The sequence below is a fragment of the Peromyscus maniculatus genome, chromosome 20 (assembly GCF_049852395.1).
Source record: "Peromyscus maniculatus bairdii isolate BWxNUB_F1_BW_parent chromosome 20, HU_Pman_BW_mat_3.1, whole genome shotgun sequence".
NCBI classification, from domain to species: domain Eukaryota; kingdom Metazoa; phylum Chordata; class Mammalia; order Rodentia; family Cricetidae; genus Peromyscus; species Peromyscus maniculatus.
This window is the reverse complement of record NC_134871.1, coordinates 71,965,188-71,984,058: the sequence shown is the minus strand read 5'-3', so window position 1 is coordinate 71,984,058 and position 18,871 is coordinate 71,965,188. Positions and strand designations below refer to the sequence as shown.

General features: G+C 52.6%; 1 protein-coding gene across 2 annotated transcripts; it reads left to right on the top strand.

Moving 5' to 3' along the window:
* The first annotated feature begins 616 nt into the window (after window positions 1-616).
* Window positions 617-18,867, top strand: Spryd3 (SPRY domain containing 3). 2 transcript variants are annotated; one of them, XM_006981861.4, is made up of 11 exons: window positions 617-754; window positions 2,834-2,980; window positions 4,398-4,473; window positions 5,738-5,862; window positions 6,099-6,234; window positions 7,702-7,887; window positions 16,121-16,270; window positions 16,585-16,642; window positions 17,084-17,203; window positions 17,286-17,455; window positions 17,750-18,867. In XM_006981861.4, the coding sequence occupies exons 1-11, from the start codon at window positions 732-734 to the stop codon at window positions 17,882-17,884; spliced, it is 1,326 nt and encodes a 441-aa protein (XP_006981923.1). In that variant the 5' UTR covers window positions 617-731; the 3' UTR covers window positions 17,885-18,867. The 2 variants fall into 2 exon arrangements, with proteins under 2 accessions (XP_006981923.1, XP_076413020.1); XM_076556905.1 differs by lacking the exon at window positions 617-754 and adding an exon at window positions 916-1,236.
* Window positions 18,868-18,871: the final 4 nt, after the last annotated feature.

Here is an 18,871-nt window from a genome sequence, read left to right as displayed (position 1 = left end):
TGTTAGTGTCCTTTCCAGCATATTCTGACCTGGCCTAACTTGCCTAGCAAGCCCTCTGTTCCCAAACAGCACTGGGTTTCATTTCACTGTGCTTTTTTGCATCTGAAGTTCTCTCCTGTTCTGGAACGCCCTTCCTGGAGTGAAGGCACGGGATGCAAAGTGGTGCTCTGGAGAGAAGTAAACAGGAGGTATCAGCTGAGGGCGGCCGCGGCGGAGCTCGGCCTCTGGCTCCTCACGCGTAAAAAGGAGATAAAATTTTAAGAATTTTTTTCCCCCCAGCAAAGGCTGTTCCGTGGATCAAAAAGCCATTCCAGTAACGCTTTTAAGCATCACTTCTTGCTCCAGTAACGTGACGCTCGCACGCGCGCGCGCGCGCGGGCACGGCGACCTGCTCCGCCCCAAGGGAGCCGCCCCTTGACCGCCTCCCCGAGCTCCTGGCGCCCAGGGTGGCGTCGGTGCAGCCACGTCGCCTCCCCCAACCCTGCCGACACCGGGGTTTCGCAGACGCCGCCGAGTGTTAGGTACCCGGCTCACCGGGCCGCGCCCCACACCGCCTGAGCCCTGCGATTGGCTGCTGTGGGTGCCCGTCTGCGGAGGCCGCCGCAGATTGGTCAGATTCGTCGTGGGGGGGCGGGCCCCGCGGAGCATAGGAAGGGCGGGGACCCGGATGTGTGTGGTGGCGGCGGCAGCGGCGGCCGAAGAGCTACAGCACGGAGCTGAGAGGCCTATGGATGAGGAGGACGCGGCGGCCCCGGTAGGCGGGGATCGGGGGCGGGGTCCCGGAGGCCGCGGTCTCTGCAGATCTCCAGGCGGGGGTCCTGGAAGGCGGCTCCGGGCTCAGGGGCGGCGCCGGGGGCTCGGGTCACTGGCGTTCCTCCCGCCGCCGCCGCGCACCTCCCCTAGTGCAGGGCCTGCGGAGACCGGGCGTAGCCGCATTGACAGGTGAAGGCCGGGTGGCCCCCGGGTCTCCTCCGAGTGACCCGACCCTGCTGAGGCCGCGCCAGGCCCCAGCGCCGCTGCGGCTGGTTGGTGCTGAGGCTGTCGGGTGCTGGAGGATCAGGTGCCTTCACGTCTGGGGCTCCAGCTTCCACCCGGGTTCAAGCCCCGGCCCCGGGCCCAGGAGGGGCCTCCTAGTGCCGTGCCACAGGTGTCTGCTCGCCTGCAGCGTGTGGTGATGGGTAGCTCCTTCAGAAGAGCCCTGATGTGCACGTTGGAATCGAACTCCGCTTAGCCTAGGTTTGCTAAGCACCTACTGTGTGTGTGTGTGTTTGGGGGAGGTAGGGGGGGCACTGTGCCAGGTGTCTGGGGAATGGGAAGAACAGATTTCTTCATCGTTTTCCCACGTTTGGCTCTCTGGAAAATTTTATTCATTCATTCATTGGTTGGTCTTGAGGGTTGTCTAAAGACCAAGAGAGTCCCATTCCTTTTCTCCTCCGCTGCTGCTGCCCTTCTGATGGCTGCCGCCCGGTGAGCTGGGAATGAGAGTCACGATCTGATAAATTCTTTTTGTTTGAGACAAGGGCTCACCACGTAGCCTTGGCTGGCCTGGCACCCGCTGCGTAGACCAGGCTGTTCTAGAACTCAGAGGTCCATTTGCCTCTGCCTGGGAGTAAAAGTGCTAGAAGGATTGCTGGGCGGTGGTGGTGTATAACACTAATCCCAGCACTCGGGAGGCCGAGGCAGGTGGTTCTCTGTGAGTTCCAGGCCAGCCTGGGCTACGCTGTGAGTTCCAGGACAGGAAGGGCTACTCAGAGAAGCCCAATCTCGAGCCCCAACCCCACAAAAAGAGCACTGGCTTCTCTCCCAGAGGACCTAGGGTTCAATTCCCAGCACCCACATGGCAGGCAGCTCACAGCTGTAACTCCAGTTCCAGGGGCTCTGATGCCCTCTTCTGGTCTCTGAAGACACCAGGCACACACAGTACGCACAGACACACAGGAAACACCCATACACGTAAAAATAATAAAAAATTTAAAAAATTGCTAGGATTAAATAGATGAGTATCACCATACCCAGCAAGATGGGATATGTTTTAAAATCATACCATTTCTTGCTTACAATTCCAATTTCTCGATACCCTTGAAATAAAATTTAAACTCCTGACTGGGTAGTCTTTTGCCTTATCCTATTCTTTTTTTGTTTTGTTTTGTTTTTCGAGACAGGGTTTCTCTGTGTAGCTTTGTGCCTTTCCTGGAACTCACTTGGTAGCCCAGGCTGGCCTCGAACTCACAGAGATCCGCCTGGCTCTGCCTCCTGAGTGCTGGGATTAAAGGCGTGCACCACCACCACCCGGCTTGCCTTATCTTATTCTTACTCACCTTCCCCATATACCAGCGGCTCTGGCCGTCTGTCTGTCTGTCTCTACGGCGACACCTTTCTTCCACCCAAGGCCCCGTGCCTCGACTGTTCTCTGCCTGGAATGCTGTTTGCTGGGCTGCCATGCTGCCTGCCTGCCTTTCAGCTCACACGCAGCCCCTCCGAGTCTGTCCTCGCCCAGTGTCTGTTACACCTCTGTGCTTTTTTCTTCCGCTGGCTAAAGTGGCCATTTGTGCTAATTACCCGCTGTGCTTCCTCACGCCCACGAGATTGGAAACAACGAGAACATGAATCCCATCTGTCTTGCTCACAGCTTTGTTCCTAGCCTCGATGACCGTGCACGTGGAAAAAGCCCAACAAATATCTATTGACCGAGTGAGTGGCCGAGGCTGGAGTTACTGAGATGCATTTGGACATCGGGCTTCAAGTCTGGGGCCCTCTGCACACTCAGGATTGAGCAGGCTGAGGTGCTCTGTGCTCAGCCCCATTTCCTCCTCAGTCATTTCTCTTCTCATAGGTTTGTTCTCATGAACAAGATGGATGACCTCAACTTGCACTACCGGTTTCTGAATTGGCGGAGGAGGATTCGGGAGATCCGAGAGGTCCGGGCTTTCCGGTATCAGGAGAGGTTCAAACATATCCTCGTGGATGGTGACACTTTGAGGCGAGTGCAGGGAAATGGTTCCACCTTGACCCTCCAGTGCTTTCCAGGTGTTTCAGAGGGAGGGCACCCCGGTGGCCTTCGTGCATTCCTTTCTGCCTCCGGTCACTCGGGTTGCCCTTGGTTTTTGTTTATTGGGTGTGTGTACTCGGGGGTGGCTGCTCAAGGACAGCTGGAGGAGGTTGGTCGTCTTAGGTCAGGTGGGACCCACGGATCCAACTGTCATTAGGCAAGTGCTTTATACTGAGCCACCTCACCGCTCCATGCTTTGCTTTGTTTTTTGGTTTTTTGAGACAGGGTGTCTCTGTGTAGCTTTGGAGCCTTTCCTGGAACTCACTTGGCAGCCCAGGCTGGCCTCGAACTCACAGAGATCCGCCTGCCTCTGCCTCCCGAGTGCTGGGATTAAAGGCGTGCGCCACCACCGCTCGGCAGCTTTGTTTTGTTTTTGAGATGGGCAGGTTGTCCTAAAACTTACAGCCCTTCTCCTCAGCTTCCCAAAAGCTGGGATTCCAGGCATGTACCATCTCAGCCATCTTGGCTCCCTGTCTTCTGGTCTGGCAAGGAAAGGATCCAGAAAGGCCATGCATGTTCTGATCTGGAAGTCCCCATGGCATGTGTAGGAGGCTGCCAGGACCTGCCAGGACGGTGGATCTGTGTGGTCTGAGTCCCCCACTGCCGACATTTCAAAGATGGGGTTCAGCAGGGAGTGGCTGGGGAGTGCCAGTACATAATCACCCACCCTGTGTCTTTCTAGCCCTTTGGTTTGTATTTTTCTCTCTTTTGTCTGGAATCTTCCCTGCCTCCTTCCTGCCTCCTAGATAGTTATCATCTAAGAGGAGAAGGAAGTAGCATTATTTAGCCTGAGGGGAAGAAAGCTGAATTGTGGGAACTGAGTGACTCTGCCAGGCTGAAGGCTAGTTGTCTAGCTCCACTGAGGACAGGGCTGAAGGGAAGGGCCAAAGTTGCAACGTGAGGGAGGGATTGAGGTCACACAAGACTGTGGGACCCCTAAAACACAGTTAAGGAAGGCTGTACATTTACCTCCTGAAAATGACGAAACTAGACTGGATTGATGTAGTGTGGGTTGGCCCTGGCTAGAAGCAGTGGGAAGGGGGGCTGGTTAAGTACCTCATGTGTGTGTGCATCCACACAGATTGATTAATTTTCTCTGGATAGTCCTGGCTGCCCTGGAACTCGCTCTGTAGACTAGGCTGTCCTCGAACTCAGAGATTCCCCTACTACAGCCTCCCAAGTGCTGGGGTTAAAGGTGTGTGCCACCACGCCTGGCTATGTGCCGATTTTCTGAAGCGTGCCTTGATGTTCTCTGTGCTATCCCTCACAAGATTGGGGTTCGGGGTATTGGGACTTCCTCCTAACCTCTGGGCTTGCCTGCTCATAGAATGTTTCCATGTTCCTTTAGTTACCATGGAAATTCTGGTGAAGTTGGCTGCTATGTGGCGTCTCGACCGCTGACCAAGGACAGCAATTATTTTGAGGTGATCAAGCAGTAGTTGGGCAGAGCTGGGGAGCCGGGGTGCGGTGATGGGGTTGGCGATGAGGAGCTCTTCTCCTGGATTTATGACCTGGCCTTTTAAGTTTTCCATCAGTGTTGTTCTTTTGGGAGAAGGGTGCAGAGCAGCCTGACTCTTGATCTGAGAGACAGGCACCTTGGAGTCTCATCACCCTTTGCCCTTCTGCTCTGCTGTCCCCTTGCCTAGGGTGACTTTGACCCATATCTCACTTTCCTAGCTCCTAATACGGTGGTCCTCAACCTTCCTAATGTTTCGATCCTTTAGTACAGTTCCTCATGTTGTGGTGACTCCCAACCATAAAATTATTTTCATTGCTACTTCATAACTGTCATGAATTGTAATGTAAATGTCTATGTCTTCTGATGGTCTTAGGCGACCCCTGTGAAAGGGTCACGACCCCTAAGAGGTCAAGACCCACAGGTTGAAAACTGCTGCCCTAATAGAAGCCCAGAATTGATTGTGTGCCTAACTTCTTCTTCTTCTTGTTATTATTATTATAAATGCTGTGTGTGGGTATGTGCATGTTAGTGTAGTACCCACAGAGGCTGGAAGTTAGTATCAGATCCGCAAGGAGCTGGGGTTACTGGTGGTTGTGGACTACCTGATGTGGGTCATGGGGACCAAACTTAGGTCAGTATATACTCTTAACTACTGAGCCAGTTCTCCAGCTCCCCACCCCTACTTGTTTTTTGAGACAGGATCTCCCTAGGTAGCCCTGGTTGGCCTGGAACTCTCCGTGTCTCTAAGTAGACCAGACTGGCCTGAAACCTGTCTCTGCCTCTAGAGTACTAGGATTAAGGATGTGAGCCATGATGCCCAACTAAGGCTCAAGAATGATTGTCCAGGGCTGGAAGATGTCTTAGTGGTTAAGAGCACTGACTGCTTTTCCAGAGGACCTGGATTCAATTCCCAGCCCCACATGGCAGCTCACAACTGTCTGTAACTCCAGGATCCAACCCCTCACACAGACATATATGCAGGCAAAACACCAGTGTACACAAGATAAAAATAAATAAATTGAAAAAAAAAAAAAAGAATTCACCTTAAAAAGAAAAGAGTGATTGCCTCAATAACCCTAGGAAAGGGGGCCCTGCCCTCCCCTACTCTCCCTGGCAGGGCCTAATCTCTCACCCCCAGGTCTCTTTGAGCATAAACCTCCCTTTGATCACTCCAGAAGTTCATTCAGTTTTCTGTCCCTGTGAACTGTATCATGCTCTCTTCCCTCCAGGTATCCATTGTGGACAGTGGCGTCCGGGGCACCATTGCTGTGGGGCTGGTCCCCCAGTACTACAGCTTGGATCACCAGCCTGGCTGGTTGCCTGACTCCGTAGCCTACCATGCTGATGATGGCAAGTGAGTGGGTCCTTTGCTATGGAGTGGCAGTCTAGATGTGAAGGGAAAACCACCTCTGAGTGCTTTTCTCGACTGCTTCCTATCTTGGGTTCTTTTCATAAACTGAATTAGGTAAGGTGTGGGTGTCAGGGTGACCGAATACCAGGACACAGGTGGATGCCATCAAGAGTGGAGCTGCTGAGAAGAGGCAGAGGAGCAGGTGCCATAGTCCATGTCTTGTGCCACTCTCTCCGTAGGCTGTACAACGGCCGTGCCAAGGGGCGCCAGTTTGGCTCAAAGTGCAATTCCGGGGACCGGATTGGCTGTGGCATTGAGCCTGTGTCTTTTGACGTTCAGACTGCCCAGATCTTCTTCACCAAAAACGGGAAACGGGTGAGTGGGGAACCCTGTCTGAGAGGTTTCAGTGGCTTGGATCTGCCTCAGGATCTGTGAGAGGGACAGTGGAGAGTGGTGGTTTCATTCCTGTTGCCTGTCTAGCCTCAGGCAGTCCCCTGTGTATCTGAGAAGACACTTCCTGCCCAGGGCAGCTGGAACATGACCCAGATCTAAGGTTAGAAGGATGGGGAACTACAGCCAGCAGGGGCAGAAATACATGATTTGGAGGAAGACTTTTTTTTGTTTCTGTTTTTTGAGACAGAGTTTCTCTGTGTAGTCCTGGCTATCTTGGAACTCTCTCTAGACAAGGCTGGCCTCAAGCTCAGAGATCTGCCTGCCTCTGCCTCTGGGATTAAAGGCATGCACCATCACTGCCCAATGCAGGAAGACTTTGAACAGACAAAGGGAGGGAAAGAGTTTGCGACTGTAGCTCAGGTGGTAGGTAGTGTGTTTGCCTAGCATGCTTGAGCTCTGGGTTCAGCTCCCAGCACCGCATGGGCACTCAGGAGATGGATGCAGGAGAACCAGGAGGTCAAAGTCATTCTTGCTACATGATGAATTCAAGGACAGTTTGGGTTACATGAAGTGCTATCTTTAAAAAAGTTTTCTTTTGGGATGTGGCCCCTGAGGCTGCTCATGCTCCAGTAGATGGCTCTGTGCCCTTGCACATGTAGGCAATGCTAAGCTGGCTCAGTGGGTTTGAAAAAAGACTGCATGAAGTTAGGAGGGGGGTACACGGTCCGGGTGGGGGTAGGGAAGAAATTGGAGGGGAGGGGAGGGGAGGGGGGTGGATTTGATCAAAGCACATTACATGCATGTATGAAATTCTCAGACAATAAAAATGTAAAAAGCGGTGCTGAAGAGATGGCTCAGTGGTTAAGAGCACTGACTGCTTTTCCAGAGAACCCAGGTTCAACTCCCAGCACCCACATGGTAGCTCACAAGTGTCTCTAACTCCTCCAGGTCCAGGGGATCTGTGCTGTGTCAGCTGCAGGGTTTTGGGTTGGTTTGAATATTTGGGGCAATATGTCCTTGGTTTTATTTTCTTTCACTCCGAGAGTCCTCGTTTCTTCAGAGATGGTGGTTTTGGTGAGAGAAAGCCACGCGACTCTCTCCCTCTTCTTGCCTCCTCCCACTCTGCTGGGGGAAGATTGCTTCCCAAGCCAGGCAAGAGGTCAGCTCCCTCTGCAGCCTTGGCAGACGTGCATTGGTGCTGCTGTGGCGCTCACGCAGGTGTTTGCAGAGCCTGAGGCTTGACTTCTAGCTCCATGTAACTTGCTTGGCAAGGAGTTTTTACCAATTTTACCAATTGTCAAAACTCTCCAGGACCTCTGTCTTTCTTAAGTCTGTGAGTGTGTATGTGGTAATGGTTGGTTGCATCGTCTTGGAAATGCCCTTTGAGAATGGGATGAGCTGTGGGAAACTGACCCACATGGCAGCCTCTCTTTTCTCCCTGTGCTGCAGGTGGGCTCCACCATCATGCCCATGTCTCCAGATGGGCTCTTCCCAGCAGTTGGTATGCATTCCCTGGGTGAGGAGGTGAGGCTGCATCTCAATGCCGAGCTGGGCCGTGAGGATGACAGCGTCATGATGGTGGACAGCTATGAAGATGAATGGGGCCGGCTACATGACGTCAGAGTCTGTGGGACTGTAAGTAAAAGGCACTGAAGGTAAATGGGCTGGGCAGAACACGGGTGCAGCTAAGCACATTGGTATGGCTTAGGATGAGGAGGAAGAACAGTGTTGCCCCCCCCCCCCCCCACCATTTCTTCTTTGAGACAGGGTCTCGTTGTGTAGCCCTGGCTGGACTGGAACTCAGAGATCCACCTGGCTGGGCCTCCTGAGTGCTGGGCTTAAAGGCGTGCGCCATGCCTGACTCTCTTTCTTCATCTTGCTTGGCCTTGAATTTGCATTCTGCCCACCTTGGCCTCTGGAGTATCAGTCCTGTGCTGCTGCACCCGGGAGAGGCTTTTGTGTGGCTTGGGGAAGTGGAAATTTGGGTAGAGCAGCCAAGGCCTTGGCGTGGTTCTTGGAGTCCAAACCTGTGTTGTGAGGCTCATTCCCTCCCTTCTTTTCCCTTCATTTGGGACCTCAGATTGACTGTTGATTCCCAGAATAAGCCGACGCTCTCGTTTGCAGGCTTCTCTTTCTTCAATGTTGGGGAACAGCTTTGGAAGCCCAGTTCTTATGCTTCCCTTTGGCTGGATTCAGCTCAGCTGGGCTCCCTGGTCATAGAACTGAGGAACAAATGTGGAAAAAGACTCTAGGAGTTGGGTGTAGTCAGACTTTCTCTGCCAAATAATGACACGGAGACTTATTACTAATTATGAAAGCTTGGCCTTAGCTTTAGGCATGTTCCCAACTACCCTTAAAACTTAAATTAACTCACCACGCGGTGGTGGCGCACACCTTTAATCCCAGCACTCGGGAGGCAGAGGCAATCAGATCTCTGTGAGTTTGAGGCCAGCCTGGGCTACAGAGTGAGATCCAGGACAGGCACCAAAACTACACAGAGAAACCCTGTCTCGAAAAACAAAAAAAACAAACAAAACTTAAATTAACTCATTAATATTAATCTATGTTCTGCTGTGTGGCTTGTTACCTCTCCTCCATACTGTACATCCACATCTCTCTGGCAAATTTCTGCTTCTCTGAGTCCTTCCTAGAGTTCCTATCTCTGCCTGGAAGTCCCGCCTATCCTCTCCTATTGGCCTTTCAGCTCTTTACTAAACCAATCAGAAGGTGCTTTGGCAGAGACACATCTTCACAGTGTACAAAAAGATTCCACAACAGTTGGGTTGTTGTTGGGGACGTGTGTGTGTGTGTATGTGTGTTGTGTTTCTGGGTATTTAAAATAGAACATTGCACATGCTAAACAAGTTCTCTTCCACCAAGCTGTATGTATCTCTAGCTCTTTTATTATTTTTTTGAGATAGGGTCAAATAAAATCTACACTTACAGTCCATCTCAGAACACAGGATGAGACCCCAAATGCTGCTTCTTGACAAACAGTTTTTTTTTTTTGTTTTTTTTTTTTTTTGGTTTTTCGAGACAGGGTTTCTCTGTGTAGCTTTGCGCCTTTCCTGGAACTCACTTGGTAGCCCAGGCTGGCCTCGAACTCACAGAGATCCGCCTGGCTCTGCCTCCCGAGTGCTGGGATTAAAGGCGTGCGCCACCAACGCCCGGCTTTGAGATAGGGTCTTAACTAAGCTGCCCTGACTGGTATCTGAACTCAGTCTCCAACCCAGTTGGGTCTTGAACTTTGAATTCACATGCCTCTGCCTTTCAAGTGGTAGGGGTCAGAAGCTTGCATGCAGGCCCAGTTTTGGGGGTCACGAATAAACTTCAGTGTTAATCTCTTCTGTGTTTTTGTAGAAGATGACAACGTAGATAAATGATAAGTCGGGGGGACCTGAAGCCTCCAAGCTTGCTTTCAAGTGTTTCTCTTCAGTCTAACTCTAATCTCTTGTGAGATGCTCAGTCCTCCCACTTAGAATTCTTCTCTGCAGCCTTCTTACTGCTCCCAGCCTGGCCTTTGGCCTTCTCACCCCAACACAAGCTGTTTTCAAATCAGGGGGGGTTATGAGCAAGGCCTTTCCTTGTGGAGTTCAAGGTAAATTGAGCTCAGAGAGCATGGCAGACTGCGTCCTCCTGCTGTCTGATGCCCCACTTCCCTCTGGCCCTGGGGTGTGAGGGCTAGGTGGTTGTGAGCCAAGGCCTCAGATGCTCACGCCTTGATTCATCGCTTCTTTCTTTCTCCTTCCACCGTCATTTTGACAACATCCACAGAGTTGCCCTTGGGCCTGAGCCATGGCTGTGTTCCAGCTCTCATTCTGACCTCTCCTCAGTGTTTTCCTGGCATCCTTTCCCTGCCTGGACCTGTCCCTACTCTACTCCCAGCTCCTCCCAGGCATCTTTTCTAACTGAGGTGGAGTCCTGTAGACATTATAAATAGCCTTCCTTCCTTCCCTCCCCTCAGCGTCCTCAGTCCACTCACTTAGGAATTTTTTTTTCCCTTAAGCTTAGCTGTAGAGTTTGTTTGGCTGTTTTTAAACCCTCACCTCAGCTTAGGGCTGCTGGCAGGGTAAGTCCACTGCACTGTGCACACAAGCTCCTCTGCAGTGGAGTCGGGCAGCTGTGTGTTTTGAGACAGTCAAAACTGTAGTCAGTCTGCCCTGGAACTCACATTTAGCTCAGGCTGGCCGTGAATTCTTGTCAGTCTTCCTATCTCAGCTTCCTGAGGTTACTGATGTGAACCACCATGCCTGGCTAGCAGTCAGTCTCTTCTCCCTCCAGTTTTCTGGTGGATCTTTTATTACATTTATTTATTAATTTATTGTGTGTGTGTGTTGGTGTGTGCGCATGTGGCGGTCAGAAGACAAGTGTGGGGACCGACTCTCCCTCTATCAGGTGGGTTCCCGGAGTTGAACTTTGGTGGTTAGGCTTGGCAGCAAGTGCCCTCACCCCCTTAGCCATCTCTCCAGCCCTAGGGTGAGTCTCTTGGAGAACATAGGTCCTTTTAGGTTTGCCAACTGTCCCATCTTTCAAATGAGGATAACCTGCCTGGTTTTTTTTTCATCTTCTGTTCTTTTGTACCATCCACTGTATTTCTGATCAGAGCTGTGTTGTCTTGGAAGGAGAGTTCATTCCTTTAAAGATGACTAGCATACATTTTCATCCTTTGCCCTTGTTTTTTACATCCCTTGCTGTTGGGGACCCGCCCTTGGACCCAAGGCCTTCTTCCCGTGTGGATGGTGGTCTCTGTAGGGTGTCCCAGAACCATGGAGATTTGGGAAGGCCTCAAATCTGACCTAAAGTTTCTCAGAAGGACATAAGTGGTATTTCAGTAGGGACAGTTATTTATTTTTTTAACTTTTATTCATTCATTTGTGTGTGTGTGTGTGTGTGTGTGTGTGTGTGTGTGTGTGTGTGTGTGTGCGTGCGCGCGCGCGCGCGCATAGCATGCATGTGGAGATCAGAGCTTGATCTTCAGGAATCATCTCCTTCTGCCACCATGTGGGTCTGGGGGTCCAACTCAGCTCATCAGGCTTGGCAGTGAGGGTCTTTACTGTAGCTAGAGTTTTCCTGCCTTGCCCACAGTCAGGACAAATCTCTGTCACCTGCCAGTCCCACAGCCGCTCAGACCCAACCAAGCAAACGCAAAGACTTATATTGCTTACAAACTGTATGGCCGTGGCAGGCCTCCTGTTAACTGTTCCTATATCTTAAAGTAACACATTTCTACAAATCTATACCTTGCCACGTGGCTCGTGGCTTACCAGCATCTTCACATGCTGCTTGTCCTGGCAGTGGCTGGCAGCGTCTCCTTCTGCCTTCCTGTTCTTTTATTTCTCCTCTCTGTTAGTCCCGCCTATACTTCCTGTCTAGCCACGACCAATCAGGTTTTATTTATTGACCAATCAGAGCAACTTGACATACAGACCATCCCCCAGTACAGCCAAGTGCAGACCATCTCAGACACCTGCACTCAGGCCCATGGTCCTAATCATCCTCTATGCAAACCTGCTGGGTAACGCCACAAGGAACCCAAGAAGGGCTCCCACAGGACATACATTAACATCCCACAGCACTTTACCTGCTGAGCCATCTTGCCAGCCCAGGAGAGTTCTTTTATGTGCAGGACAGTGGGCATCTTTAGCATGCAGACACAAGTTATTGGTAGTATTATGATAGTACAGCATGAACACCCCCATTTTCAAACATGTTCTGTGTAGATGTAACAGTCTTATTAAATAAGAAACACAGAGCCAAATGCAGAGTTAAAAGCCCAAGAGGTCAGAGCAGTAGCTGAGAGCTGAGACTTAAAACCGCCTTCTTACCCTTCCTGCCACTGCTGTCCTTTCCCTTCAGCAAGAGACCTACTTCCTGTGTGTCTGTCTTTTTATTGACTTTCTGTTCTGCCTTCTCATTGGTTGTAACCCAACCACATGACCTCCTCGTCACTGCCTGTCTATACAGACCTCTAGGTCTCTATGGTTGGTATTGAGATTAAAGGCGTGTGTCTCCATGCTGGCTGTATCCTTGAACACACAGAGATCTACCTGTCATGTGATTGGGATTAAAGGTGTGTGCCACCACCGCCTGGCTTCTGCTATGGCTTGCTATTAGCTCTGATCCCCAGGCAACTTTATTTATTAACATACAAATAAAATCACATTTCAGTACAAATATAATATCACCATAAAGCAGTCCCAGAGAAGTGTGAAAGGACTTGCTCAAATTGTCAAAGAGCCAATGAACAGGAAAAGCAGGCCCAGGTAGTTGTTCCTTGATCTGTCTGTGGCCTTTTTGATAGATTAATACTCATGGTCTTTGAATGAAGATTCTCCAATTATGATGAGATGAGAACTGTATGCTTTCAGTAGAAGCCATGATTCAGAGATTATTATTATTGTTGTTGTTGTTATTATTATTTAGACAGGGTCTTACTTTGTAACCCTGGCGGCCTAGAACTCTCTATGTAGACCAGGATGGCTTTGAAATCACAAGGATCCTCCAGCCTCAGCCTCCTGAATGCTGGGATTAAAGGCATGTGTAACCCTGCCAGACTGTACTTAAGATTTTGAATTTTGAGGTCGGTCAGTGTCAGACATTTGCCTTGCATGCATGAAGCCCTCAGTTCATTTAATTCCTAGTATACAAGGGGGGAAAAGTAGATTTTGAATTTTGATCTTGTCCAAGGTCATGGGCATTGACAGCAAGCTCCAGCTTCCGGTCAGTGCGGACACGAGAGGAGTCAGCTGACATGCTGCAGCGCAGTGAGGGTGGTGCTCTGGTCGGGCGCAGTCAGTGCACTTGCTTCTTCTTCTTTTCTGGAGGCAGTGTCTCATGTAACCGAGGCTGGCCTTGAACCTGCTGTAGAGCTGAAGCTGGCCTTGACCTAATCCTCCTGTCTCCACCTCCAAAGTGCTGGGATTATCAGCATACCTGCTTTCTATGATGGTCAGGGACTGAAACCAGGACTTCCTGAATGCTAGGCAGATACTGCCCCCTGAGCTACAGATCCAGGCAGCCTGCCTGCCTTTCTTGGTGTTTTGCCTACGTGTATATCTTTGTGCCATGTGTGTGCCTGCTGCCCTTGGAGGTCACAAGAGGACAGTGGATTCCCTGGAACTGTAGTTACAGATGGTTGTGAACCGACATGTTGCTGGGAACTGAACCTTCATCTTCTGGAAGAGCAGCAGGTGCTTTTAACTGAGCCATCTCTTCAACCCCAGGTGTAGCTCATTTTGCATGAGTTCTTCCCCTGCTGTCTGTAGCCTCAGTTTTCCCTCCTTTTAAAGAAGTCCTAGGTCTCTTGCCCCCCACTCCCCAGGGCTGAAGATGTTGAAGAATGGCTGCCGCCCCTAAGGCCTGCACAGTGAGGTCGTGTGTGGACAGGGTTCTAGGAGCTGTCTGTACGCTTGCATTAGACTAATCTTGTCTTTGTGCGCTGTTCATGGCTCTTGACACTCTTTACAGTGGCAGCTTCGGTACACAAAAGGAGAGGGTCCTCCCTCGATTCAACTCAGGAGGAGTCTGTGTTGAGGCCTGAGCTGGGAGCTTGCACTTGATTCCTGTGTCAGCTACTCTGGGCCCTCCGGGCTTGCTCCAGTTGAGAAGAATTAGTCCATTCTGGCCAGCGATGAGAGAGAGGGAATCGACAAGAGAAGAGTGAGGAGGGCTTGGAGTGTAGACAGAGTTCTGATCTGCAGTCCCTGTGACGGGGTGGGTGGTGGTGGTGGTGGACTTGAGGCTCCCGTGGAAAGGGCCCCCTCTACCCGCAGCTCAGATGCACAGGAGGGTCATTGGGACTGGAGCTGTCTCAGTAGTGGGACTCTCAGCTATGGTACCCAGCACCACAGATACCCATCCTGGTGGGCCTAAGGGTGGTTTGCTGCTCTAGTGGGAGGTACAGGCTGAAAGGTCATGGCCATTGTGGTTGGTCAGTCCCCATTTCCTGACAGAATGCGTATTTTCATCAACTGGGTGTGGCAGGCTCCACTGACGCCCTGATCTCATTTTATCTTATCTTTTTACTATTTTTGACAAAGTAGTAGTGTCCCCATTTTACTGATGAAGACATTAAGGCTTTTTTCTTACATGAATGTATGATGTTCAAGCTTAGTGGTAACCAAGCAACACTAGTTAGGGTTTGAACTTGGTCTTTCAAACTAAGAGGCAACCAAGGCATAGACTGAAGGACCAAACCTACAGATCCTGACAAGTGAGGCTCTAGAAGCCAGACCCCCAGTTCCCAACAGTAGCACCCAGAAAGGCTCTACCGAGAAGTGACTCCCTGCTCTGGCCTGTGCATGCTCAGGAGGGCTTGCTGGGAGCAGGAGAGCAGCCTATGACTTTGGCTGCCCCAAGATGGGATGTTCCACTCTTGAAGAGGGCCTGTTGCTCAGGGCCAGAATGTCAGCCGACTGCCTCTGCTCTTCAGGAGCCTGTGGGTGTGGGTTGAAGTTCCCTGTCAGGGCAGGTCGTCCCCATGGCCTCTTGCCCTTGGAAGCCTCCCCACCCTGTCAGAACTGTGGCCGCCGTCTTCTGTGGGCTGAGGCAGAGGGAATGGTTGGGCGGGTTTTTCCCAAGGATGAGGATCTGGATCGGTTGCCTTTGGCCACGGAACTAGAGAACACCCTGTTTCCAGCACAGAGGCCAGTTGGATAGCATGGGTCAAGGGCAGCTGTGGGGTCCCTGATCCAGCTCTGCAGTACTGGGTGGAGAGAGTGGATCATAGGCTGCTAGATAGATGAGGTTAATAAACACCAGTTGACCCTTCTCCTGGCTGGGGAGCGATGCTGAGCAAGCCAGGCCGGGGAGCACTCTAAGGGCTCCAGACAGAATACATGGTGGGCTGGGTGTGGACCTGGTGGCTCCCATGTACCTCTGGCCTTTCTGCATCTGTCCTCACTTGTCTTTAGAGTACAGGAGCGTAGACTAGGAGGTTCTGGAGCTGAGCACAGTGAGATCTTCCTGTCCACTCTGAAGGGAGACGAGGAGGGCTGGCCTCTGCAGGAGATGCCCCCAGGCCTTCATGCTTTGCTGCTGGTTCAGGCAGGAATGTTAGTGGGGTGAGGCCATTGTCTTAAGGTTTGCTAGGGATTAGTGGAGGAGGTCCCAAGGAACGGTGTTTTTGTAGGGCTGCAGGGCTTAGAGAGTAGAAGAAAAGTCCTGAGGGCAGTTAGGTTGATTAAAAGGGAGTCAAGGAGTCCTAGGTGATGCTAGGTGGATGAAAGAAGAGCTGGGGCTGGGTCATAGCCCCATTGCCTGACATCTGACAGGTAAAGCTCCCAGACCGAGGTTGTTACCCTGATGTACACCCAGCTCCAGCCTGAGTGGGGGTGGGGAACTGGAGGACCTGCCGGTTGTCTTTGTTTTGATCTTTGCCCCGAGTGAAGTGAAGGGCGGGGTTGCTGTCTCCTGGCTCCCTTGAGCTCCTCCCTGGCCCAGCAATGAATGGCGCAGTTCAGGCCCAGGAGAGCAGGACCTGGAGAAATGACACCAGTCCCATTGGTGCAGCGCTGGCTCCTGACCGTCCCTTCCTGTCCCCCGTCTGCGGTTGGCTCCTGACCTCTGCATACCCCTTGTCTCCCCTCTTCCAGGAAGGCAGGCAGGCTTGGGGTTGTCCCGGAATGGGATGTTCCGGCCTGAAGACCCCCAGGGGCGTCCCAGACAGTGGCTCTGTAGGAATGTGAGACATCTCACACTAAACACCTTGTTTCTGCCATCCTTGTCCTCTGCCTGCCTAGAACTTGGAGTCCACTGTGCCTTTAGAATCCCTTTCCGTTCAGCCAGGGGATTTTGTCAGACTCAGAAAACCGTCCCGTGTCCAGGGAAGTGTCCACCTGACCCCTGACCTCTGGCTCTTGCTCCACAGCTGCTGGAATATTTGGGGAAGGGCAAGAGTATCGTGGATGTGGGGCTGGCTCAGGCCCGGCACCCACTCAGCACCCGTAGCCATTACTTCGAGGTGGAGATCGTGGACCCTGGAGAGAAATGCTACATCGCCTTGGGGCTGGCCAGGAAGGTGGGCGCAAGTGCCGTCTCTGTCCCTGTGGGGTCAGTTTGGGGCTGTTGGGATGGGGCCAGGAAGTGCTGGGAAAACCTGGGTTGTGAGCTGAGGCAGATCATGGCTCTAAGTCTGTTTAGAGCACAGGCCCTGTGACATAGGACACAGTGTCCCAAGTGTGCTACCTTATCCGACCCTGGGCCCCTTCCTGTTCTCCCGGTTCCTGGCTGGGGACTGCCGGCCGTCTGGGTTGTCACAGACTCAGGTGCCCCTCTCTTCTGTCCTCTTTGGTCATGTGTGATGTCAGATTTCCTTTTGTCTTCCTGCTGTAGGATTATCCCAAGAACAGGCACCCCGGCTGGAGCAGAGGGTCTGTGGCGTACCACGCAGGTAAGCGGGACCTGCTGCTGTGGAAACTGAGGGGACAGGGCCAGAGTTGCCAACTCTCCCCTCACTCCCAGGCTGCTCAGGCTTTCTCCTCATCTTGTTGTTTCTCTCAGTCCTGAAAGCTGGAGGCACAGGACAAGGCAGGAGAGCTGGGCCCAGAGTGAACACTCCAGGCCTCTGACATGGCTCCCCTGTGCCCTTCCTGAAGATCGCTCAGCTCTCCTGTAGGGCTGGCTTCCTGAGAATACTGAGCCTTGGCGCCTGGACTCCCCTCCTCCCTTCCCTGCGTGCTCACCCCCCAGGGACCCCGTCCTTTCTTCCGACCAGTTCAGTCAAGTGGACATTGTTTTCCTTTTTGAAGCCTGGTGTCCTTCCTGCATCTGTCTCATCCCGAGGACTGTAGAGTCAGTCCCTTCAAGTGTGTCCTTTACCCCTCTCCAACAGATGACGGCAAGATCTTCCATGGCAGTGGTGTGGGGGACCCCTTTGGGCCACGCTGTTACAAAGGGGACATTATGGGCTGTGGAATCATGTTCCCCCGGGACTACATTCTGGACAGTGAGGGTGAGTGAGGTTGGGCAGCAGCCAGGCTGCTCAGGGCAGCGGGCGGTGGGTGCCGCAGGAGCTCATGTTTCCTGTCTCCTAGGGGACAGTGATGACAGCTGTGACGCAGTGATCTTGTCCCCAACTGCCCGGGCTGTCCGGAACGTCCGAAATGTCATGTACCTGCACCAGGAAGGTGAAGAGGAAGAGGAGGAAGAGGAGGAGGAAGAGGAAGAGGAGATAGAGCAGGAGCATGAGGGCAAGAAGGTGGTGGTGAGTAGGGAGGAAGGGGCTCATTCTGGGGTCCTGGGGCAGAGCACCGGTGGGAGGGGGTGAGGGTCGGTGAGGGGAGGATCCGGAGCTGCCTGGGGCGGGCTCACAGGCTCACAGTGGCTTTAGAGCCCAGGCTGCAGTTCCGGCCTCTGTCCAGCCTCAACCCGCCCTCTTGTGGTTGCTTCCCGTATCACCTCAAGTGAATCCTAAAGCCTGTGGTGGGAGTCGGGTGTCACTCTAGTGTCCCCAGGGAAGAGACCAGAGTCCACTCTCTTCCCTCCCCTCCACTACCAGGTTTTCTTCACCCGGAATGGCAAGATCATTGGGAAGAAGGATGCTGTTGTACCTTCTGGAGGCTTCTTTCCCACCATTGGAATGCTCAGTTGTGGGGAGAAGGTGAAAGTCGACCTGCACCCCTTAAGTGGCTAGAGGCTTCCCCGGCACATCCGCCCTGCTCACCAGCAGGCTCTGGGAAGATATCACCCTGCCCCCACCAGCTCAGGGCCCAGTCAGGCTGGACCTTCTGTCCCTGGGCCCGAGCCTTTGGTGATGGGCAGAGAACAGTGTTGATATACGGGAGGGTCCCCGTGCTTTGGTTAGTGGGGCACTCAGATCTCCTTGTACCTCACTGGATCCTGTGCGAGTTGAGAGGTGTGAGCCCACCTGCTATTTGGGCCAAGGGTAGAGTATAGGCACCCTGTCTATTCACCACGTAGTTCCCCTGAAATCTCTTTACTCCCTGCCCTCCTGGGAGCCGGATGCTGCTGTCTCCCCCTGGCTGGGCTAGGGGGCCTGTCTTGGCCATCTCCCCTTTGACTGGCTGCTGTCCTAAATCACATCTAGGGTCTCCATTCTTTCCTCTGAGAGACAGCCCCACCCCCACACTAAAGCACCACAGAAAGCCAGAGCCTGGCTCCCTACCTGGCCACGTACAGATTGCTCTGTGTGTGTGTGTGTGTGTGTGTGTGTGTGTGGTAGCATGGGACTGTGGCCTTTGCTCCCATCTCGTCTGCACTCTTCAAGGCACCCCTAGCCCTGGCTCCCCAAGATGGGGCCAAGGCACCAGGGCATGTATTATGTTGTGGCTGTCGCTCAGAGCCACCGCGTGGCCCCTCACCCCCTTTCCTGCCCGCCCCGCCCCTGTGCCCAGCTTGCTGTGTGTGCCAGTTGACTCTTGGCTTCAGTGTTTGATTCTAGCGTCTACATAGACCCCGCCCCTGCAACCAAGCCCCCATCTTCTCCCCCCTTTCCAGGGGCTCTTGGTCTCAGTTTGCACAGTGGGTAGGACTGGGGGGGGGGGCTGTGCTGCTGGGGCTCCTGCCCCTCCTTCCGGGCCTGCACTATGATGTATGAAATGTATGTACAGACCAGAGATGTTTATACGCCCAATAAAGACGGAGTTTCCATATTTATCAG

Coding starts and splice junctions, on each gene's coding strand:
- Spryd3 (XM_006981861.4), top strand. CDS start 732: ATGAGGAGGACGCGGCGGCCCCG. Junction 5,863..6,098: donor TACCATGCTGATGATGGCAA/GTGAGTGGGTCC, acceptor CTCTCTCCGTAG/GCTGTACAACGGCCGTGCCA. Junction 6,235..7,701: donor TCACCAAAAACGGGAAACGG/GTGAGTGGGGAA, acceptor CCTGTGCTGCAG/GTGGGCTCCACCATCATGCC.